General features: G+C 43.1%; 1 protein-coding gene across 10 annotated transcripts in view; it reads left to right on the plus strand.

Moving 5' to 3' along the window:
- The window catches only part of LOC137346170 (protein PRRC2A-like), a 186,222-nt gene extending 161,067 nt beyond the window's left edge, over positions 1-25,155 (plus strand). For 8 of the 10 annotated variants that reach the window (XM_068009536.1, XM_068009542.1, XM_068009543.1 and 5 more), the window contains 6 exons: positions 4,979-5,089; positions 12,834-13,013; positions 13,127-13,224; positions 14,179-14,272; positions 18,921-19,124; positions 21,249-25,155. In XM_068009536.1, coding sequence (XP_067865637.1) covers positions 4,979-5,089; positions 12,834-13,013; positions 13,127-13,224; positions 14,179-14,272; positions 18,921-19,124; positions 21,249-21,467 — 906 coding nt within the window. In that variant the 3' untranslated portion in view covers positions 21,468-25,155. The remainder of the gene's footprint in view (positions 1-4,978; positions 5,090-12,833; positions 13,014-13,126; positions 13,225-14,178; positions 14,273-18,920; positions 19,125-21,248) is intronic. The other 2 variants (XM_068009544.1, XM_068009545.1) reach the window with 1 other exon arrangement.
- Positions 25,156-25,430: the final 275 nt, after the last annotated feature.

Raw genomic sequence — 25,430 nt, forward strand, 5'->3', positions numbered from 1 at the left:
TGCATTAAATTATATCTGCCACTTGGCCTCCCATTCCACCAGTCTGTCTGTCCTTTTGAAGTTTAACACCATCCTCCTCACAGTTCATAATACTTCCAAGTTCCGTGTCATCTGCAGTTTTTGAAATTATGCACTGTACACCCAAGTGTAAGTTATTACATAATCATGAAACGCAATGGTCCTAGTACTGACCTCTGGGGAGCCCCATTATATATCCCTCCAGTCTGGAAAACAACTGTTCACTACTGCTGTTTCCTGTCATTCAGCCAACTTTGTATCCATGTTGACACTGTCCCATGGGTTTCAAGCTGACAAGCCTGTTTTGTGGCACTTTATCAAATGCCTTTTGGAATTCCTCATGCACCACATCAACCCCATTACCCTCTCTTATAACCTCATCAAATAACTCAATCAAGTTAGTTAAATATGATTTGTCTTTAACAAATCCCTGCTGGCTTTCCTTAATTAATGCACACTTGTCCAAGTGATGGTTAATTTTGTCCCAGATTATTGTTTCTAAAGCTTTCCCATCATCAACATTAAATTGACTGGCTTGTAGCCACTGTGTTTATCGTTATACCCTTTTTGAACAAGGGTGTAACATTTGCAATTCTCCAGTCCTCTGGCATCACCCACATATCTGAGGATGATTGGAAGATTATGGCTTGTACCTCCATAATTTCCACCCTTCCCCCAGCATCCTAAGATATATCCCATCTGATCCTGGTGACTTATCAAGTACAGCCAACCTTTCTAATACCTCCCCTTTATCAATCTTTAGTCCATCCAGTGTCTCTACTACATCTTTTTTACCATGACTTAGGCAGCAGCATCTTCCTTGACCGATGCAAAGTTCTCATTTAGTACTTCAACCATGCCCTCTGCCTTTATGTATAAATCTCCTTTTTGGTTTCTGATCAGCCCTGCTCCTCTCTTTACCACCCATGCCTATAGAAGACTTTTGGGTTCCCTTTAATGTTAGCTGCTAGTCTCTTCTGATACTCTCTTTGCTTCTCTCATTTCTTCTTTCACTTCCCTTCTGAACTTTCTATATTCGGCCTTGTTGCGATCAGGTGAGGTGGGGTTGAAGGGCTCCCCTCTTTGCCTTCTCAGTTGTCCACAACAGGTTTATTTCTTTTGATATACTTTCCAATTCAGCGAGTGTTTAAACTGTTCACATGACGTGATCATAAAAAGAGTTTAACAAGGAAAGAGGTGAGCATTATTGTACTTAAACCAATCTAAGTAAAATAATAAACTACACTCCAACTTCCTTACACGCGCATACCCTCTCTCAAAGCGTTCACATGCATAAATAGATTACAGAGTGGGGAAGGTTAGATTGGTTGAATTAGAGCCCAGAGAAATAAAAGGGGTATGCAGTCTGTGGCGTTTAGTGTTTTGGCTGGCTTCAAGCTGAATTCGGTGGTCATGAGACTTGCCTTCGTTCCTGAAGCTTCAGTTTGGAAGATGTGGATGGCTGATTCAGTAGCTCTCCTGGTGACAGCAATATGGCTGATTTCCTTCAGGGAGTCTCTGTCTGCAGCAAGGATATGCCTCAGTGGTCACGGTCAGCAGGCAGGGTTTAAAGCCTGCAAGGTGTATTGGAGAGAGAGGAAGGAGGGACTCCACTTGGGTCTTCTCTTGTCGGTGTCTAGCTGCTTGTCTGATTGCTGCAGAGAGAATACCAGCTTAAGCCCACACAGGTGGTGGGCCTGTCACATGACTGTCACCCAATGATTCAGCATGGTGTTTACCAGTGTGTATTTCCTCTTGCAACTTAATCAGTTCATGTCGAGGAAATTCCCTTCTCTCAACCAGGGTCCTATTGTTCATGATTTCTTTATCATTATTTGTTCAGATGTGGGTATCACTGGCTAGGCCAGCATTTATTGCCCATCCCTAATTGCCATTGGGAAGGTGGTGGTGAGCTGCCTTCTTGAACAGCTGCAAACCTTGGGGTGTAGGTACGCCAACAGTGCTATTAGGAAGGGAGTTCCAGGATCTTGATCCAGTAACAGTGAAAGACCAGCGATATAGTTCCAAGTTAGGATGGTGTGTGGCTTGGAGGGGAACTTGCAGGTGTTGGTGTTCCCCAAGAATCTGCTGCCCTTGCCCTTCGAGTTGGAAGAGGTTGCGGGTTCGGAAGGTGCTGTCGAAGGAGCCTTGGTGAGTTGCTGCAGTACATCTTGGGCCTTGGATTAGGTTTGAGTGGTTTGTCTCCACCAGTTTAATGTTCAGGTGATGGCCTTGATGCCTTGCTAATGGGAACCTGATAGGTCGTTCACTCAGGTTCCCCAGGTCATTGTTCTTGATGGGTCTGTGCAGGCAATCCGGTTCCACCTTAATGCATTGGAATGTAGAGTACAGTGATGAAAATTGGGGTGGCCATCCTAGGCTGCCAGCCTAGGGTCATCTTTTGTCTGTTTCTATTTTTAAATTTAATTCAGGTTTCCAGACGGTGGATTAAAAATTCTCATTCGACGTAAGCATGTTTTTGTGACGCCTCCACACCATGCAAAATGAAATGTGACAACTGGAGCATTTCATAAGATTGTAAATAAATAAAAAAAATGCTGTACACATGCATTCATCCTCAAACACTCACTTATCAATCTTGCACTGCCATAGCTATGTTCTGGTTTAGTTTTCATCCAGGATGATTCTGTGCTGAGTTAGACTCTGGATAAGGCATCAGCTATCACATTGTTTTTCCCTGCAATGTGGGTACTCCTTAGGTGGTAAGGTTGCAAATGCAGACTCTGTTGAAATAGTCTTGCATTCTGGATTTTGAGTCTGGGGGTCTCTATATCTATTTCAGACATATGCTTCAAAGTGCTTGAGAGCCAGTAACAATCCCAGAGTTTCCATCACAGAGTATCTGTTTTGATGTCTGTTTAATTTTTTAAAGAAATGCCCAACTGGACTTGCGATGTCTGACTCTACATCTTGGAGCAGGACTGCACCTACCCCTAGGTCGCTAGCATCGACTGCTACTTTTAAATGATTTGTTAAATTTTAGAGCTGCCAGCACCAGCTTGTTGGTTAAGATGGCTTTCAGCCTCTCGAAAGCTGTTTGGCACCTCCCTGACCACACTGCCTTTGCTCTGTAAAACATTTGTCAGTGAGGCAGCTATAGTCTGAAGTTTGGAACGAACTTTCGGTGAAACCCACACATCACCAAAAATGACATTATTTTCAGTTTGGTTACGGGGCCGGGAAAATCCTTCAACACCTGTACCTTCGCTGCTTTGGGCAGCATCTGCCCTTGACCCACAACGTGTCCCAGGTAGGTTACCTGAGCTTTAGTGAACTTGCTCTTTGCAAAATTCACCACTATGGAAGAGAGCTTCCAACTGGTCTAGGTGATTTCCCCTGCCGCCACCCACCCCCCCCCCCCACTCTCCACCAAGGCATCACTGTACACTATCAGATCATTCAGGTACACTACACTGTTTAGGTCAGCCACTACCTGTTCATCAGCCTTTGGAAGGTGGCTGGGGCATTTCTGAATCCAAATGTCATCACCCTGCACTGGAAAAAGCTGACTGAGGTGAGAAAAGCCAAGATTTCTTTAGCTCGGGTGGTTAAGGGAACCTGCCAGTATCCTTTTTAGCAAGTCTGTTTTTGTTATTTAGGTGGTGTTTCCAACTCTATCGATAGTCTGCCAGGCAAGAAATTAGATAGGAGTCAGCACTGGTCACCGCATTAATCTTCCTGTAATCAAGGCAGAGCCTTGTTGAGCCATTGGGCTTGGGCACAAGCACAACTGGGGAGCTCCAGCTGTTCTGACTGGGCTCAATTGGCTTGTGCTCCAGCATGTACTGAATTTCTTCCCGAACCTGAGTCAGCATCCTGGGATGTGGGCAGTTGGGATTTTGCTTTATAGAAAGGGTCTCCTACATCCACATTGTGTCAGGCTAAGGTTGTGCACCCTGGATTTGTCCCTGCACTGTGAGCAGCCTCCTTAGGTCTCCTCTCTGTTCTGTATTTAAATAGTAGAGTGCAGTGTCTAATCTCCTTAACGTTTCGGTGTTCACTAACCGAATGGTAGGGGGTTCGATTTGGGATTCTCCAAACATCATTCAACATAGCATGTTTTTGTGACAGCCTGCTTCTCTCTTGTATTGTCAACCTGACATCTGTCATATGCACCCTTTTCTGCTCCACCTTGCTCTCTATCTCTTTCATCATCCAGGCAGCTGTGGCTTTGTTTGTCCTCCCTTTACTCCTTGTGGGAATGAACCTCGACTGTACCACAGCTATCTCTTTTAAAGGCAGCCTATTCTATTACAGTTTTGCCTGCCAATCTTTGATTCCAACTTACCTGGAACAAATTTGTTGTTGCCCACAGAAATTGTCTCTTCGAGTACTTTTACTCTGGATAGCTCCTTGTTTTTTTTTCCATAGCTAACCTAAACTTTTTATGCTATGGTCACTATCCCCTAAATATTTCCCAGCAATGCTTCCTTCCTCGTTACACTGGAAACATTGATCAAGAAAATTCTCCTGAACATACTTCAGAATCTTTCCCCCTCTCTGCCCTTTACACTGTTGCAGTCTATATTCAGGTAATTAAAGTCAATGGACATAATATTGGGCAGGGTGTAAAATCGGCATTCCATCTGATCCCGTGAGTTTCCTGCCTGACAAGTTAGTTTAAATTACCTCTTACAATTCTTATAACTCTTGTGTATTTACCCACTGAGCCATTGGGAAGGTTGAATGCTACCATTCCAAAAAGAACAATCTGTCAGTGCAGCCTCTTTTTTTTTTTTTTACCCTCTCTCCCCAACCACAGACATCTGAAAGTGCAGCTCATTCTTTGCAGAAGTACCTGGAGTGGGTAATATTGTCCTGTATATACAAGTTTGGTTAACTGTATACGCTTACCAGCATAAGTAGCATTATACAGGAATTACTCTGATGTATCCAGATAACTTGTGTTGAATGCTAACATGACTGACCTTTCGGACAGATGAGGCAAGGCATGGCCCAGCCATCGGACTTCTATTCCTCTCCGTTGCAGCAGCCCAGTCAGAGCAACTACTTTGCAGCAGCGCCGATGTCCAGTGGCCCTCTCCATCAGGTAATCCTCTAAATTGAGTTTTATTGATACTATTTGCTGGTGAAGGTTGGTGTGGGGGTGAGAAGCCATTCACATGTATTTAGAAATAGAGGCATAGAGTACAAAAGCAAGGAAAGTACGGAAAACATTTTACAAAACACTTGTTCGGCCTCAACTGAAGTATTGTTAAATTCTGGGCACCATACTTCAGGAATGATGTGAAGGCTTTGAAGAGGGTGCAGACAAGATACACGTGAAGGGTTCCAGGGATCAGAGACTTGAGTTACGTGGATAGCTTAGAGAAGCTGGGGTTCCTTCTCTTGGAGAAAAGAGGGTTGAGAGGAGATTTGATAGAGGTGTTCAAATCGTGAGAAGTGTAGAAAGAGAAACTGTTCCCATTGGCGGAAGAGTCGAGAACCAGAGGACACTGATTTTAAGGGGATTGGTGAAGTAACAAGAGGCGACAAGAGGAAAACTTTTTTTACACAGCGAATGGTTTGGAAGTAGATTCAATCATGTCTCATGTGGAAATTGGATGAGAACCAGACGGGAAAATATTTGCAGGGCTATGGGGAAAAGGCAGGGAACTAGCTGAGTAGTTCTTGCAGAAAGCCAACACAGACATGATAGGCAGAGTGGCCACCTTTTGTGCTGTAACCATTCTATGATTCTATTAAACTTGTGAACATGCGAACATAAAAACTAGGAGCAGGAGTAGGCCACTCAGCCATTGAGCCTGCTCCACCATTCAAATAAGTTCATGGCTGAACAGATTACTCCACATTCCTGCCAACCATCTAACTTTTTCACCCCCTTGCTTATCAAGAATCTGTCTACCTCTGGCTTGAAAATATTCCAAGACTCTGCTTCCACTGCCTTTTGAGGAAGAGAATTCCAACAACTCATGACCCTCTGAGAAAACAGAAACATAAATAGAACTATACATAGAAAATAGGAGCAGGAGTAGGCCATTTGGCGCTTCAAACCTGCTCCGCCATTCATTATGATCATGGCTGATCATCCAACTCAATAACCTGTTCCTGCTTTCGCCCCATACCCTTTGATCCCTTTAGACCCAAGAGCTATATCTAACTCCTTCTTGAAAACATACAATGTTTTGGCCTCAACTGTTTTCTCTGGTAGCAAATTCCACAGGCTCATCACTCTCTGGGTGAAGAAATTTCTCCTCCTCAGTCCTGAAAGGTTCACCCCGTATCCTTAGACTATGCTCCCTGGTTCTGGACTCCCCCATCATCAGGAACATCCTTTCTGCATCTACCCTGTCAGGTCTTGTTAGAATTTTCTAAGTTTCTATGAGATCCCCCCTCACTCTTCTGAACTCCAGCGAATATTATCTTAACCAACTCAATATCTCCTCATACGTCAGTCCTGCCATCCCAGGAATCAGTCTGGTAAACATTCGCTGCACTCCCTCTATAGCAAGAACATCCTTCCTCAGATAAGGAGACCAAAACTGCGCACACATTTCCGGGTGTAGCCTCACCCAAGACCCTGTATAATTACAGCAAGATATCCCTGCTTCTGTACTCTAATCCTCTCACTATGAAGGCCAACATACCATTTGCCTTTTTTACCGCCTGTTGCACCTGCATGCTTACCTTCAGCAACTGGTGTACGAGAACACCCAGGTCTCACTGCATAAGCCCCACTCTATTTATAGCCCTTCAGATAATCTGCCTTCCTGTTTTTGCTACCAAAGTGGATAACCTCACATTTATCCACATTATACTGCATCTACCATGCATTAGCCCACTCGCTCAACTTATCCAAATCACCCAGAAGCCTCTCTGCATCCCCCTCACAACTCGCCCTCCCACCTAGTTTTGTGTCATCTGCAAATTTGGAGATATTACATTTAGTTCCCTCATCTTAATCATTAATGTATATTGTGAATAGCTGGAGTCCTAGCACTGATCCCTGCGGTACACCACTAGTCACTGACTGCCATTCGAAAAAAGGCCCATTTATTCCTACTCTTTGTTTCCTGTCTGCCAACCAGTTTTCTATCCATTGCAATACACTACCCCCCCCCCCCCCAATCCCATGCGCTTTAATTTTACATGCTAATCTCTTATGTGGGACTTTGCCAGAAGCCTTCTGAAAGTCCAAATAAGCCACATCCACTGGCTCCCCCTCATCAACTCTACTAGTTACATCCTCAAAGAACTCTAGTAGATTTGTCAAGCATGATTTCCCTTTCGTAAATCCATGCTGACTCTGCCCAATTCTGCCACTGTTCTCTAAGTGCTCTGCTATAAAATCCGTGATAATGGACTCTAGAATTTTCCCCACTACTGACGTCAGGCTGACTGGTCTGTTGTTCCCTGCTTTCTCTCTACCTCCCTTTTTAAATAGTGGGGTTACATTAGCTACCCTCCAATCTGTAGGAACTGTTCCAGAGCCTATAGAATCTTCAAAGATGACCACCAATGCATCCACTATTTCTAGGGCCACTTAAGTACTCTGGGATGCATACCATCAGACCCTGGGGATTTATTGGCCTTCAATCCCATCAGTTTCCCCAACATCATTTCTCTACTAATGCTGATTTCCTTCAGTTCCTCTCTCTAAGCCCTGTGTCCCCCAACATTTCTGGTATGATATTTGTGTCCTCCTTTGTGAAGACAGAACCAAAGTATGCATTTAGTTAGTCAGCCATTTCTTTGTTCTCCATAATAAATTACCCTGTTTCTGACTGTAAGGGACCTACATTTGTCTTCAATCTTTTTGTCTTCACATACCTATTCTCCGCATCTCTGTCTTAAATGGGGGACCCCTTATTTATCAATAGTGACCCCTTGCACATTTCACATTTTCCCACACTATACTCCATTTGCCAGATCTTTGCCTACTCACTTAACCTATCCATATTCCTTTGTGGCCTCCTTACATCCTGTTCACAACTTCCTTTCCTACCTATCTTTGTCATCAGCAAATTTAGCAACCATACTTTCGGTCACTTCATCCAAGTCATTTATATAAATTGTAAAAAGTTGAGCCCTCAGCACTGATCCCTGTGGCATACTACTCGTCACATCTTGCCAACCAGAAAATTACCCATTTCTACCTTCTGTTTCCTGTTAGCTAGCCAATCTTTAATCCATGTCAAAATGTTACCCCCTACACCACGAGCTTTTATTTTCCTCAATAACTTTTGATGTGGCACCTTATCAAATGCCTTCTGGAAGTCTAAGTACAGTACATCCACTGGTTCCCCTTTATCCACAGCACATGTTACTTCCTCAAAGAACTGCAATAAATTTGTTAAACATGATTTCCCTTTCACAAAACCATGTTGACTCTGCCGATTACCTTAAACTTTTCTAAGTGTTTTGCTACAACGTCTTTATTAATAGCTTCAAGCATCTTCCCTATGACAGATGTTAAACTAACTGGCCTGTAGTTTCCTGCTTTCTGTCTCCCTCCCTTTTTGAATAAAGGAGTTACATTTGCTATTTTAAAATCTAATGGAACCTTCCCCAAATCTAGGAAATTTTGGAAAATTAAAACCAACGCATCAATTATTTCACCAGCTACTACTTTTAAGACCCTCGGATGAAGTCCATTAGGGCCCGGGAACTTGTCAGCCCACAGCTCCAACAATTTGCTCAATACCACTTCGCTGGTGATTTATAATTTTCTTGAGTTCCTCCCTCCCTTCCATTTCTTGACTTGCAGCTAATTTTGGGATGTTATGTGTATCCTCTGTAGTGAAGACCATGCAAAATAACTCTTCAATTCATGTGCCATCTCCTTACTAACCATTGTTTATTCCCGAGACACTCATTCTGTAGGAGCAGCACTTTTTTTATAGATATTTTAAAAAATTAACACTTTTGCTGTCTTTATATTACTAGCTAGTTTTCTCTCGTACTCTAAATTTTCCCCTCCTTATTAATCTTTGTCATTCTTTGCTGTTTTTTATATTCTGTCTAATCTTCTGACTTGCCACCCATCTTTGTGTAATTATGATTTTTCTTTAACTTTTTTTAGTTAACCACAGATGGTGGGTCTTCCCCTTGGAATTTTTCTTTCACGCTGGGATGTATTTATTCTGTGTATTCTGAAATATCTCCTTAAATGTCTGCCTCTGCATCTCTATTGACTTATCCCTCAACCTAAGTTGCCAGTTCACTTTAGCTGGCTCTGCTTTCATACCCTCATAATTGCCCTTTATTTATTCGTTCCTGGCTCGACCAGCATTTATTGCCCATCCCTAATTGCCCTTGAAGGTGGTGGTGAGCTGCCTTCTTGAACCGCTGCAGTCCATATGGGGTAGGTACACCCACAGTGCTGTTAGGAAGGGAGTTCCAGGATTTTGACCCAGCGACAGTAAAGGAGTGGCAATGTAGTTCCAAGTCAGGATGGTGTGTGGCTTGGAGGGGAACTTGCAGGTGGTGGTGTTCCCATGTATTTGCTGCCCTTATCCTTGTAGGTGTTAGAGGTTGTGGGCTTGGAAGGCGCTGTCGAAGAAGCCTTGGTGCATTGCTGCAGTGCATCTTGTAGATGGTACACACTGCTGCCACTGTGCGTCAGTGGTGGAGGGAGTGAATGTTTGTGGATGGGGTGTCGATGAAGTGGGCTGCTTTGTCCTGGATGGTGTCGAGCTTCTTGAGTGTTGTTGGAGCTGCACCCATCCAGGCAAGTGAAGAGTATTCCATGACGCTCCTGACTTGTGCCTTGTAGATGGTGGACAGGCTTTGGAGAGTCAGGAGATGAGTTACTCGCCACAGGTTTCGTAGCCTCTGACCTGCTCTTGTAGCCATGGTATTTATATGGCTACTTCAGTTCAGTTTCTGGTCAATGGTAACCCTCCCCAGGACGATGTTAGTGGGGGATTTGGCGATCATAATGTCAAGGTTAGATTATCTGGTTGGTCATTGCCCGCCAGTTGTGTGGCGAGAATGTTACTTGCCACTTAACCCAAGCCTGGATATTGTCCAGGTCTTGCTGCATTTCTACATCGACTGCTTCAGTATCCGAGGAGTCACGAATGGTGCTGAACATTGTGCAATCATCAGCAAACATCCCCACTTCTGACCTTATGATTGAAGGAGGGTCATTGATTAAGCAGTTGAAGGTGGTTGGGCCTATAACACTACTAAAATATTAGTCTTGGACCCATTCTTCTCCTCTCAAATTGAATGTAAAAATTAATCATATTATGGTCACTGCTACCTCGAGGCACCCTTACTATGAGGTCATTAATTAATCCCCGTCTCCGGTGCACAATATCAGGTCTAGTATAGTTCTCTGGCTCCAGAACATAATGTTCTAAGAAACTATCCCGAAAACATTTTGAAATCCTCATCTTATCTAGGCTACTTTTGCCCATCTAATTTTTCGAGTCTATATGGAGATTAAAATTCCCCTTGATTATTGCTTACCTTTCTGACTAGCTCCCATTATTCCTTCCTTTATACCCCATCCTACATGTTACTGTTCGGGGCCTGGACACCACTCCTATAAGTGACTTCTTGCTTTTATCATTTCTCATCTCAACCCAAACTGCTTCTACATCCTGGTTTCCTGAACTTGGGTCATCCCTCTCTATTCATACCATCATTAATTAACAGAGCCACCCCTCCACATTTTCCTAGTTTCCTGTACTTCCTAAATGCCATATACCCTTCAATATTCAGGTCCCAATCTGTCATCCTGCAGCCATGTCTCTGTAATGGCTATCGGAATGTACTTATTTATTTCTATTTGTGCTATCAGTTCAGCTGTTTTGTTTCGAATGCTATATGCTTGTAGATACAGATCCTTTAGTTTTGTCCTTTCTATTATATTTGTAACCTCTCGCCTTATCTGTTGATTTACTCTTAAATATGTACACTCTGTCCTTTCCTGCAATGGTCTATTTATCATTTCCCATATTAATACCTTTCTCTCTTGCCATGTCTGTACTCTTTGATTTGCCATATTTTCCCAAATTTGATCCGTTGCCCCCCGCTATTTAGTTTAAAACCCTCTCTACTTTCTAGTTACGTGGTTTGTTTGAACACTGGTTCCAGCACATTTCAGGTGTGGACGGTCCCAACGATACAGCCCCCACTTTCTCCAGTACTGGTGCCAGTGCTCCATGAACTGGAACCCACTTCTATCGCACCAGTCTTTGAGCCACGCATTCATTTATCTAATCTTATTGGTCATATTCCAATTGCACGTGGCTCAGGTAATAATCAGGCAAATGCACAGCCCTTCTACATCAGGACTGATCTACAACAGCAATGAGGGGCGTAAGCAGTTCCTGTTTTTTTTAAGCAGTGTCCGTTGAGGAAAACTCATTGAAAGAAAGAAAAACTTGCATTTATAAGCACCTTTCACGACCACAGGTGCTTTACAGCCAGTGAAATACTTTTTGAAGATTCAAAAGATCCAAAGATTATTACCTTTGAGGTTCTGCTTCTTTGGTGCCTCGCTCCTCATATTGGCTGTGCAGAACCTGTTTCCTTGCCCTGCCTATGTCGTTGGTACCTACATGGACTGCGACGGCTGGATCGTTCCTCTCCAGCCCTGAGCAGATGTCCCAAACCCTGGCACCAGGCAGGCAACGCAGCCTTCTGGATTCTTTCTCTTTGCTGCAGAGAACTGTCAATTCTCCCCAAATTTTAAATCCTTCAAGATTATTGTAGATCAAATTGATTTGATATCTGAAGTAAGTAGATGTGAGAAGTAGCATCTTTGTCATGCCGACATCTTAAAAGCACGTGATGTAATTTATTTATGAAGTGCAATGACTGAGGCAAATGCACAGCCCTTCTACATCAGGACTGATCTACAACAGCAATGAGGGGCGTAAGCAGTTCCTGTTTTTTTTAAGCAGTGTCCGTTGAGGAAAACTCATTGAAAGAAAGAAAAACTTGCATTTATAAGCACCTTTCACGACCACAGGTGCTTTACAGCCAGTGAAATACTTTTTGAAGCCTAGTCTCTGTTGTAATGTAGGAAACGTAGCAGCCAGTTTGCACACTGCAAGCTCCCACAAACAGCAATGTGGTAATGATCAGATAATCTCTTTCTGTGATGTTGATTGAGGGATAAAAATTGGCCAGGACACTGAGGAGAACTCCCCTGCTTTTCTTTGAAATAGTGCCATGGGATCTTTTGCATCCACCTGAGAGGGCAAATGGTGACCAGGCTTAACATTTCATCTGAAAGATGGCACCTCTGACAGTGCAGCACTCCCTCAGTATTGTACTGGAGTATTGGCCTTGATTATTGTGCTCAAGTCCTGGAGTCGGACTTGACCCCATGATCTCCTGACTGATGTGGGAGTGCTGCCAACTGAGCCATGATTGACATTAGCCAGGAGAGCCCAGCAAGTCTCCCCACCCCTTCTTTGAACAATGCCCTGGGAACTGACCACCTGTAGAGGCAGGTGCGGGCCTTGGTTAAAATCTCCTTTCTGAAGGACTGCCATCCAAACGGTGCAACGCTCCTCCATTGCACTGGAGAAGTCAGTCCAGAGTATGGACTTTAATCTTGCAGTGCATTTGTGTGAATTGTATGTGTGAATATAGCACATATATTTGATTGTAAAGTTGTATATGCTCAGGTTTGCTATTATAGGTTTGAAAACAAATCAGTGGACTGTAAATCAGACAGTTGTTAACTAACCAGAATTTTTCAAGGCTTTAAGATGGGATCCTATTTCTTGAACAACCCTTGAGTTTTTAATGTTTACTTTGAGACTATAGCCTTCATTCTTGTGCTAATTTTGGAATGTTTTTCTTGACAGATGTTGGTCCCAATGTTGGGCTCCCAGTTATCTGTCCCTGGCTTTGGGTCCATGCAACAGCCCCTGGTTCAACTTCCACAGTCCCTGCATCATTCGCAGGCGCAAACCGTCCCTCCAGGGCCCCCCCGAAGAGTCCTTCACTCCAGCTTTCACACCGCTGCTCCTGCTCTAGGAAGGGAGGTAAAATGAAATCAAGCATTTTAATGTCTTTTAAGTGCTTCAGATTTTAAATAGTTTGCAACCTTGTACCATAGTTACAATATATATTAACCTAACCTCTCCTTTTAATGCAGGTTAACCCAGTGGATCCTAAGATATTTCACTTGGATAGGAAAATGAATCCGTCTCCTGGTGCACTTGGTTACGCTGTCCCATCGCCTGCATTGTTCAGGTGAGAAGTTGGAGTGACCTCATTTAGATTTCAGTATTCATGCTAGACCACCATTTATTTCTGTTTTTATCCTGATGCTAAACTTAATTTTATTTGAGCTTTTGAAGTAATCCTCAAAACTGTAGAGGAATTAATATTTAATCCAGTCTGCAGTGATGGCAGTACTATACTGTACTACACAGACTGAAGCCCCCAGGTTTTGGGGGAGGTAGGAGGGTAGAGGAGGAGAATCACCTGAGGTACCTGCTTCTACTTTCTGAAAATCCAGTGACCTGCGCTAGAGAAAAGACAAGAGGTAGATTTTCAACCTACACCCAGCATTGCTTACTTACTGCCAGTTACATCGAAAAGTCAGGCATTCAGTGCAGGCAAGATCTGTCTCTGCTGTGAAACCACACACAATCCAGTAACGTGCGGACACACCAGCTCGACTCTCACAGTGGCTGGCATGAGGGACCGGAAAGCTGGCATTCCTCACAGGATCGTCTCCTCCTAGTGTAATTACTGTCAGCAGAAGAGGAGAAAAGGCTGGGAAATTTGGCTTTTTTTTAAAATAAAGAGTGAACAAAGCTCTTTCCAAGTTTCCAGTCCACATCCTGGCACTGCCTTTGCAATTTGAACTTAAAGATAAGTATGGAGAGGGAGGTAATTTGGCTCAGTCGGTTCATCCCTCCATAAAAAGCTGCTGTCCCACCAAATCCGCATTGTCCCACTTTGAGTGATTCCAGAGTTTTTTTAACCTCTATTACCCTACCCAGTAAACCATTCCAACTATTAATTGCTCTGTCATGTGCATCCTGACATCAGACCTGAACTTTAGGGGGCAGCTTTTCCTTTTCACACACGTGGGGTTTAGATCATTGTAGTGTGGTGAAAGCCGGAAAATCAGGTAAGGAGGGGCAGTATAGGTGCAAACGCATTGGGTAACCTTTTCCTTTTTATGTATTTTTCCAGGCCTGGAGCGACAAGTCCCAGGGGAAAGTCTCCTGGACCAAACCAATGTGGCATCAATCCCTTGCCGTGTTTCCGAGGGAACGTGTCACAGCAGGTAAGGTTTTTTTTGGCACATGTTCCTGCTTAAGTTACAGTGCGCACCTTGGACACTTACACTCCGTATAATATCAGGCAGGAGTGTAAAACCCAGCGTTCCACCCAAACTCGTGGAATTCCCGCCCGGTTAAAATTACCTCCATAGACTCATTGCGACATCTTGTACTCAACTCATTCTATACCAGGATCTGTCAACTTTGAAACTTCCGAGTCTTCTTGCTATGGGCTACAGCCTTTTGAAGGCCAATTTTTGCGTAACTTAACCATGACTACTTGGTTTACATTATCTTCAAATTTGGCGTACTCTCAACTGTGGGTCTACTGCTTTCACCTTGGCTTTTCAATAACAATAAGCCATGAACTCTGAGTGCATTCCTCCAGGTGAGTAAATACTCGGTGTCAAATGCAAACACTGTTGAATTCAGATGATGGTAAATCAGCAGTCACTGTCTGCCTGAACCACACTGACCTTTTATGGTGTGGCCGTAGCTATGTTTGTGCGTGGTAGTGGTTTCACTTCTCTACATGTACAGCCCTCTTTCTCCACTTCCAGATACAGCATCCCCCAGACAATAGGACCACTAATTAATTTATACAAGAGCAGACTTCAGGCTTTATTTTGCATTCCTCCTGGCTTGTGCACAGCTAAATAAACTAACCCAATGTCGTTAATCTAAGGAGTTCTGCAGAGAACAATGGAGGCAGGGTCTTTGAATATATTCAAGGTTGAGTTGGACAGATTTTTGATCTACAAGGAAGTAAAGGGTTGTGGGAGGCTGGCAGGAAAGTGGAGTTAAGACCACCATCAAATCAGCTATGCTATTGAATGGTGGAGCAAGCTCAAGGGGCTAAATAGCCTACTCCTCCTGTTCCTTATGTTCTTATGTGCACTCTGCCATAGACATCGTGCAAAATGTACAGTGATTGCAGAAAGCGATGTTCAGCACTTGTACTCTTGAAAAACCTATTCAAATACCAGACGCTGCCACTTTCAACTGCAAAGATAGGAAGCTTGCAGGCTGCTCCAGAGCAGCTGTCTGCGTTTCCGCACCCCTTGCTAATCAGATAATGGGTTCTGATCCCATTGAGTAGCCAGTGTTTTATGTTTCTCGTGCTTTTGTCCAGCTTCACTTCTGGTAATTGTCATGCCTGGCAGTCCGAGCAAGGCAGTGACGCAGCTCATTATCAGGAAGATCTTCTGCTTGAGTCGGCAATTCTCTACATGGCTGGGGATCTCACATACACCTTGGTTATTTATAAGAGTACATTTCTAATGCAACTCTTAATTGAAGGGTTAGTTATTAAAGGTGCTATAGTCTGGATGCAGACGCTTACCAAATGCATTTACAATTCAGATTTGCTAACATTTACGTTGTGGTGTTTTTCATTGGGAGGTGGGGGAGAGGAGGGGGGAGGGTGCATTTTTGAAGTAGAACGCTACTGTTTTTATTTTTCCCTTTTTCCATCTCAAAACGCAACCCTTCATTGGAGTTAAGTTTCATGGATTTTGGTTACCCTGCAGTACCTCCTGCAAAGTGACCATTCTTCGGATGTGATCTTTGGCAGTTCAGGCTATTCAGCAGTAGTGGGTTGCATTACAACTTCACTTGGCATCCTCGAGTTCTTATGACTGCTGTGACTCTCCTTTTGTTTTCCCTGAAGTTGGTTCGCGCTTGGCAGATTGGTCCTGAACTCAATTCCATTGGAAAACTATACATGAAATTGATCATATTTCATTACCACAAAGCTTTTCACCACTGATACTTCACACCAGCCTACTTGCATATTGCTGGAATTCTGCTGACTGGTCTGTGATCTGTTCATTCCAGGGGTTACCCATTTAGTGCACACAGCCTGAGAAAATGCCACAAGCATGGCAATTGCACCTGAAGGCAGTGACTGAAAGGGTGGTGGAAGCAGATTCAGTCGTAACTTTGAAAAGGCAAATTGATTACTTGAAGGGGAAAATCTGCTAGGCTTTGGGCAAAGAGCAGGAATTGGATGGGCACTTGAAGGAAATAAACTTGCAGAGCTATGGGGATAGAGCGGGGGAATGGAACTAACTAGATTGCTCTCTGGAGAGCCTGGATAGACTCAATGGGCTGAATGGCTCCTTCCGTGCTGTAAAAGACTTTTTTTTTTAAAAAAAAGAACTGGCACAGACCGAATAGGCTGAATGGCCTCCTACGCTGTATTAATTTCCTCTTTTTTTTTTTTTATGGGCTTTTTTTAATAATACATGAGTGAATTTGTCAACAGAATCCTTTGTCAGTAACCCATTAAATCATCCTGTATCATCACATTGACAAGTTTAGAGAACTCATTGCAGAAACCAGTAACCGCTTATTTAGAAGTGGTGTGAATTGCCTGATTTTTTTTTTTTTAACATTGTGTGAACTACAGCTCCCTGATAGACATATAAATGCAGTGGAACTGACCTGACAACATCTACAGTTCAATTCACATCCTTTGAGTTGTCTGGCATAACACAAGTTGACTATGGTGCACCTCAGCCATGGACAGAGGTCCATGGAGGGAACGAGAAGTAGTCAGAAATAAGTTAGTTATCAAAGTTCTGCTTTGCACATGTGGAAGTTCGGTTAGGGCAGGGTCAGACTCAGCCATGGTGCCTTTCAAAGATCAAATGACCTGCCACCTGATGTCTGCAGGTTCAAAACTGAAGGGACGTTAAGTAGTGTAGATGGGAGCAGGAAGTTGCACTGGGGCATAGATAACATGATATCCGATGCAGTTTGACGTAGGCAAGAGTGAGCGCCTCCACGTAGAAAAATCAGAATATTTTCTAAATGATACTCTGCTAGAATATTGTTTAGTTCTGGGCTCCACACTTCAGGAAATATGTCAAGGTCTTGAGGCAGAAGGAGTTTACTAGAATGGTACCCAGTATGAAGGGCTTCAGTTATGTGGAGAAACTGGGCTTTTCCTTAAAACAGAGTTGATTAAGAGGAGATTTGGTAGAGGTGTGCAAAATTATGAATTGTTTTTCCAGGGTAAATGAGGAGAACCTGTTTCCAGTGGCAGAAGGGTAACCAAAGGATACAGATTTAAGGTGATTGGCAACATGAGGAAACTTTTTTTAAACCCAGCAAGTTACTGTGCACTGCCCGAGAAGGATGTTAGAATCAGATTCAGTGCTAACATTCAAAAGAGAAATGAATAAATACTTGAAGGAAATAAATTACAAGGCTATGGGAAACGAGCAGGGGTGTGGGATTAATTGGATAGTTGTACCAAAGAGCCAGCACTGTCACGATAGGCTGAATGGACGCTTCCTATGCTGTACCATTCTATGAGAAATTAAGAACTGTAAAGGAGCAGAGAGATTTTAGGTGTCCAAATACAAATTGTTCAAAGTAATCAAAAAGCCTAATGGAATGTTGGATGCTATCTCAAGGAGGCTAGATAACAAAGTGGATAAAGTGGTGCTTCAGTAGTATAGAGCCTTGCTCAGACCCCATCCAGAGAACTGCGTTTAGTTTTGGGCAGTGAACCTCAGGAAGGATATATTGGCCTTGGACACACAGAATCCCCCAAATGACTGTAGAAGGTTACATCATACGGGCAGGTTCCATAATCTTAGCTTTTATTTCCTTGAGTTTAGAAGGTTTAATTTGATAGAGTAGATGCAGAGAAACCATTCCCTCTGGTGGGTGAATCAAGGGTAAGAGGATGTAATCTTTAAAATTACAGCTTCAATATAGGAGAGCAATCGGGAAGCACCTTATCGGGGAAAAGGAATAGAAATGTGGAAAATGCTAACCACCGCTCCCCCGCCCCCCCAAAAAAACCTCAAAAAAGGCTGTGGATGCCGGGGATTAGTTGGAACTTTCAACATGGAGATTTTTATTGGGTTAGGGTATCGGGGGATGTGGAGCTAAGATGCGTAAACAGTGTTGAGGAACAGATTAGCCACAATCTAACTGAACTTCAGAGCAGGCTCGGAGCTGAATGGCCTCCACCTGTTGCTATGAAGAATGATTGCCTGCATGCTGAATTGGAAGATGCCTGTGAAACTGTCCAGGGAATCCAACTACAGCATAAAGCTGTTTTTGGATATGGTAGATTTTAAAAAGAGCTGCCTGGCCAGAAAGAGCTGAAAGACTTGAACTTTTAAAGGGAATCCTGTGTTACAATTTGTGGACGGATTGGCTGGGACCTTACCTGGGCAAATAAAAGTGAGCCAGTGCATGTACTGGTAAGAGGTGATCGAGAGGATGCGACTCTCTGACACATCAGCTCAAATCCTGTTGAATTGGCTCTTTTCTCCACGTTTGCATCATTGTAAATCTGGGTGTTTCACTTTGAAATTCCCCACACCCACAATGTATTAATAATTGCTGGTTTGTACCACTTTTAAGGCACCCAAATATTTTAAAATTGAACCTTGTCATGTGTTAAAATTCTGCCATAATTCAGTGGGGTTTCTTTTTTTAAAAAAAAAAGGAAAGTCCTGTAAAATTCCCTCCTGCTCATAGCCTGGACTTGTCCATACACTTGGAATCTCAAGATTAAGGTGATTTTTGGAGGTGCAGAATTAGTAAGAGATTTTCTCTTTCAAGTTTTTGAAATGTCGCAGTCCAGAGTGAATGGGAGCAAAGCCTGGTAAATGTCTGCTTTGCTCTCAGATGCCATCTTACTGCAGCTCGAAGGTGCGATCGCGACCATACCATGGTGCAAGCTACACAGTGCCACTTCACGACCCCATAATCCAAGCGACTCGGAACGCCTATCTCCCACCCTGCCCATTCCTGGCGACCAGAGTCCCCTCTGGACCAACCGATGGGTTCCTTCTACCCAAAGCTGCCAAGGAAACTGACGAAGATGCTAAGGTACGGGGTGGGGGTGGGTGATGAGGAACATTGAAATGTGCTACTCACAATACGCCCACAACCTGCCCCCTTGGTGAGAGTGATTCAACCTGCTGGCAGTGTTGCCATAAAGATTATTTTAATGTAGAAGTGCCTGGACTTTGTAGAAAAAAAATTAAACTGGAGTCGATATGTTCTAATGTAAGATATCTGGGTGCACTTCTGACTGAAATTACATTGATCACCTGTGACAGTTCTGTAGCTACCAGCACTTCACTCTCTTGCTAAATAGTGCAAAATGCCCTCATGGGATCCAATCTGTAAATGCACTGCCAGGTTTATTTCCTCCACTTTTCAAGTGGGCATCGATGGGCTTTAGTTACAAGCTGAGACGAGGGATGATTAGAACTCTTCTAATTAAAAGAAAGAAGATTGGATGTTCTAAAGATTTTGATAAAATTTTCACTGGCCAATGAATTGGTAACCAGCATAAATTTAAGATCATTACCAAAAGCGTCAAGGGGAAGGTTAGGACTGTCCTACTAGAAACAACAGTGGAAGTGGCATCCATAATAGTTTTAAAAAGAAAAGTAAATATATTTTGAAGAAAAAGAAATTTAATAACATATGGGGAATAGGACAAAATCTTTCAAGAACAGAGAAAGTTGTGATGGGACAAATGCTGTATAATTTTGATTCTATTGTATTCTTCATTGTAAACAAATGCTAGTAAGAGCTTTACAGCCACGAACTCCAAACATTGCATTGGCTTAACTTGCAGGTGGTATGTTTTGGTTGGGCGGCACAATGCATCAGGACCAACATACGGGTCACCACAAAGTGGCAAGTCATTGGTTCGTGCCCATGATCTGCCCTTGCTGAGCCACCTCCTCACAGTGCCATTGCTGCGAGGCAGGGTTTGTAGCAGGTAGGGTGGCGCGATCGCCTGGGTCCTACACATGCACACCTCCCTCTAGCAGCAGAAGTCCACCTCTGAGTGGTGTGGGAAGGGAAGAAGCCAAGAACGGTGTCAGTCAGTCAAGAATATTGCCCATATTTCTCTCTCGTTTGATCCGATGTAGTAAACTCATGTTATGCAATTTTGAATAATTATCTTTAAGGGTTAGATTAAATAGAAATATTGTGTGAGCTTTGCTTTTTTTTTCTCGTCCTAAATGTTGAGTAATTTATCTGAGGGTTCAGTTCCAGCTTGCTGTATGCCCTCTGTTTAGGTGGTTCAAATAGGCTTTCTTAATGTTGGGGCGTTACTGCCTGTTTTCGCCTGATGTCCACATACGTGCACTTTCTAGCAAATGTCATTGGATTGGGGTCAGGAGCAGGAACTCCAGCAGCCCCAAGGGACAGAGCTCCTGGCCGACTCAACACAGACCAGGTATCAAACTTGGCACCTGGTGTTCTGCATGGTTATTAACCTGATCATGCACTGCCTCAAACCACTGAGATGTCAGGGAAGCTTTTAAGGAGGCATATTTTTTACACATTGAATGCAGTGCCTCTTGTGCTGTAACCTATCTTGGGGTCTTTACAGGTAAAATGGGGTCTACTCTTAAATGGCTATCACACACCATGAGTGTACTTCAAGTTTATTTTTTAAATTTGAAAGAAAACAATGAATCATTTCAATATTTTAAATATTTATTTTTATTTGTTTTGTAATATTTGTGAAACTGTGGCAGTTTAGTTTGGACTGTATGAGCTGGTTTTATCAAAAATGCAGACTGACTCCCTTGGGACACATGAATGCATTGCCTGCCGCAGTAACATTCCCAATCTTGATGACTAGCGATATGCTTATGTAAATGTTGGGTGAGGAGAGTGCTAGGCTTAGCTGTGCTGCCTTTCACAGCTAAATATCGTGCAGACACTCGCTGTCTAGGGTCTTGTATCACTTAAGATAGGCACTGAGTGGCTGCTTGTCCCTGTACAACTGTGCACCAGTAAGAGATGAGATAACTGATTTTAATCACTTCCTACCTCACCTTTTTTTTGTTAAAAGGTAATTTGGGGAAAAGTAGTTTCTTTCTTCACGATGACCTCGTTTCAAATGGGAATGTCAGTATGCTGCGTGTCTGACCACACCACGTGCTGTCACGATAAACTGATTTTGTTTCTAATTTCCTACAGGCAAAGCAGCGAGCAGAGGTGCTGCAGAGCACGCAGAGGTTCTTCGAACGAGTGACCCCCCGCAGCAACAGTGATGCCAGCTCTCTCCCTGCCAAGGAGCACCAGGAAGCAGAGAGCGCACCATTGCACAAGGACGAGAAATCTTCGAGCAACCCCAAGCCGGTGCGAACGGGGCCCATCAAACCCCAGAGCATTAAGCCACAGGATGAGAAACTGTAACAAACAGCTGGAAACTGCAGCCTCTCAAAACTGAAGAAATCTACATCTCTAAAGGGGGTTTATTTGTCTGTCTCAAAGAAATATGGCAAAACTTTACTGATTTCAGTGGACTACACGAGTTGTTTTGCAAAAAAAAAAGCGCCAACTCCAGCAGCGATAACTGGATTGAGTGTGAAGCTGAACTGAGAGGAAGCAATGGGGGGAAGGAAGAGGCTAACAAGTCCTTTTTAAGAAAAGAGAGAGGTCTAGATTTCTCTACCATAATGAAGCATTCATCTTATTGGTAACTAGTAAGTCCTTGTAGATCCACTTAATAAATGCCAATCCCTTATAAGGCAGGTGCTTTCTTTGTTGAGGGACAGAGCATATAATGACTAGAATTGGTTTGAACACGAGGTGTTTAGAGTAAGAGGGCCACTTGATAAGTCGAGCATTTCAAAAGTAATACAGACAGATCTCCTGTAGCTTCTGTCTTGTCAATGTTACAAAAAGAAACGGTTGTGAATGTTTTTAAATAGTGGTAGATGGGTACAAATGACCATTTCCATTACTAGTTTTTGTTTACTCTGTGGCATCACGCTGTTGAGGCACAAGTTTAGTGCTGAGCAACGCAATACACTCCAGAACAACGATATGTCTTTTTTTCTTTTCCTCTTTCGCTTTCTCCTCCACCCACCCCAGCCCCCTGGTACCAGTTTTTAAAAATCCTGCAAGTGTTTTTTTAATTTGATTTGTTGAGGTTTTTCTTCCTCCCTTGTTGAATGCTCTATGTTGTCAGTATCACCAAAGCACAGACATAATCACCAAGGATTTTCAGAGTTGAATGTTACAGTTTCAAATCCAGCACTAGTTTTCCACCTGTAAACGCTGCTGCTGTTGGAGCAGGCGGTGGATGGGCAGGCACTGAGGTGAAATTGTGATTCTTTTTTTTTTAAATTATAAAATGAAACAAAAGAGCAAAGCAGCTTGTGCTCATTTTTATCACATGAGCACATTTTTTAAAAAAAAAGTGCTGGTGGTTTTGCCACAGTGTCACCTTCTGTCTCCTGACGTAGGTCTTCCCTTTTGCAGGCTGTGGCATCAGATTTGCAATGCTGAGTGGAGAGCTCAGTTATTGTTTACCCACCTCCCTTTTGTCATACGTGACGACCAGGAAAATGTGATTTAGTTACAGGTTCTGTGAACTGAAAGAGGGGGTGGGGAAGCATTTTCTGAGCTATTGTCAATGCTGAGGAGCATCCTTGCCAAATGTGGCCTTTGAAGCCGTCAAATCCTGCATCTAGTCAAAGGAGCACCGGCACTCAAACCAGCATTCAAAGCTGCTTTGTCATAAAATACAGGTCCCTGTACCTAAATGCACAAATCGGAGAGATATTGGGTGTCTCTAGTCTGTTGTATAGATTTGGCGGCTTAGAATTTTCCATACCACAAGAATTTAAAGCATCGTCCAGTTCCTATCCAGAATCTGACATGTTCTAAATCTTTCCATCTCTGTCAGAGTTTCTTTTTGAGGGCAAAAAAGGAGGGACAACATTTGAGTCTTCTGATATCTGGAAGAAGCAGTTAGGGAGAAATTCTTCAGATAAGCTCTTGAAACACCAAGTTGAACCAATCTCTCTTTCTATTGCCCACCCACACACCTTTTTGGTTTTGTCTGCTGTTTTGCCCAAACTGCTTGAAAGGGAGGGAAGTACAGCTGTTGGTAAATACTTAGCTGGATAAGCTTGCTAACTAGTGATTTTGAAAAGTAACATTCCTGAGTAAACTGGGAGGTTTTTTTTTGGGTGGTGGTGGGAAGATTGTAGCTTACAGGTGTGCACGGCCTGTGCTCCCTTTATTAAGGAACTGTGAAGTCTCACTTTATGATCTGGAATAGTTAAGAGGGAGACGAGGAGCATTTTTGTAGAGCAGGCCCACAGGAGAAAAGATGCTACAGTAAAGACCCCTTGCCTAACTTGAATGGCTGCTGCAAGGAAAAGTGACCCATTGTCTTGAGAATTCAGCCCTTTTCAGTAGGAGATTCATGACACTAGGAAGTACATCTGGTGTGTAACTTTATGAAGTTAGCCTAGTTAATTGAGGAAATCCATACCACTGACTCCTTTTTGACTTACTGGGGGGTGGGGAATATATATAATTACAAAAACATTTTATATAATCGGCAGGTGCATCTTTCTATCATGGGACAACCGGGGGTGGGGTAGTGGGGGGGGAAAACTGGTTGGAAACTGTCTATGGTTGGGAAAGTCCTAGTCCTCAAGGGTGACACGTGCCTTGTAAGTTCTCAATTCAGTATCTTGGCAACTCAGTGGGGTTAAATAAGTGAATACTACACAGAAACAAGTAACCCAGGAAGCCAGTAATGCAAAAGGTAGAAACAAGTCATCACTTTGGGAGTTCAGCTCCCCTTTTTTATGTGGCAGTTTGGAATTGTGGCACGGCTATATTGACTTTTCAAAATAAACAATACAGGGTTTTAAATAACTCTCAAACTGCATAGTATGTTGCTGTGCAATATTACTTGTTTTGTGCCCTGAGTGCACATTTTTTTATGAATCTCCCACTGAACAATATTCCAAAAGAAACAAGGGTGAGTTTCTATCTTTAAGAATAGAGATAATGCTCAGGCTGTCCTTCTACCTTTTGCACCGCTCTCCAGACAGAATCCGAAGTATATTTAGGAATACTTTCTGCTGAATTGTCCAGTATTCGAGAGGCAAGGAGTTTATCCTTCCGTTTCCTAGTGCCTTCCTCAAGTGCGGCACTGGGGAACTGCTGGCTGGAGGAAGCTGGTGTGAGCTTTTTTTTTCTGGCATGTTGCTTTATCTGTGTTCCCCTTCACTCCTTTATCAGGCCAGCAGCACGCCAGTGCGAAGAATGTCTGCTCCCAAACAGCTGTAGCCTGCTGTTTTTTTTTAAGGCTAAGAGAGATGTTAAATGCCTATATATCCTCCATCATACTGCTTAGAATTATGGAGCAGTTCATTATATTTCCAACTTGGCCAACATTACATGACACCTTAAAACTTCTGCATCAGCAAGCCAAGATTTGAGTAACTTTCCATTTGGTCTTTTGGACTAAAGTTCAGAGTGCAGATGGAATTCATAGGTTACAAATGCAGTACATGCTCCTCACCTAATGCTTTTTCTTAAAAACACAACTATTGCAGTCATCATTGCTTAGTGATTATTTTAAGGTATTGTTGCAATAATCAAAGCACCTCATGTAATGCTTGTTCATTATGGAACTAAGCTGCTTGATTGAGTTGACATACTGTTCAGGTTGCAGGTAAGGAGAGGTTGCTGCATCTGAGTCACTGCTTCAGGATGTTTGGTCTGTGCCAGGGTAGAAATAGCAGCAAATTGTTTATATAACTATATGCCAATGAGAGACTCGGTGTGGGTTTTAGATCCGTTGTGTTCAAATGCATGCTTGCCACCTAAAAGTTGCATACCGATTGACATCCTCCTCCATCTGTTTAAGCAAGTTAGTGGGGTGGGATACGGGCACGCTACAAGGGCAGAACATATGAATAACCAGTTTTCCATAAGTCTTAGTCAACTTCAGTTCAAAGCAAAAGTATTACAACAGCTCCACAGTGTGAAATGTAGGGGATACAAAAGGCCCATTAGCATTTGTACCATTCTATCACTATTTATAAACTTTTCATGTTCAAAAATGGGAGTGGGGGGTGGGAAGGGAGGAAACTCAAACAAGGGGGGGTGGGGTAAGAGTGGGGGGGGAAACAAAATCCTTTTGGTGATTGTGTGTGACCTCATTTGTGATGGGCCAGAATTGTTGTGAAATGTCACTAGTTGAAAAGCTCTCTCTGCTGCATTGTTTACCTGGCTCCAGTTTCATGTACTGTCACACAGTGTAATTTATAATCCTAATAAAAACTGGCTGTTCCTAGGGCTGCAGCAAACTTGCTCCTCAATATTTTAAATTGCAGCTTGCTTTCT

Source organism: Heterodontus francisci, chromosome 29, assembly GCF_036365525.1.
Source record: "Heterodontus francisci isolate sHetFra1 chromosome 29, sHetFra1.hap1, whole genome shotgun sequence".
NCBI lineage: Eukaryota > Metazoa > Chordata > Chondrichthyes > Heterodontiformes > Heterodontidae > Heterodontus > Heterodontus francisci.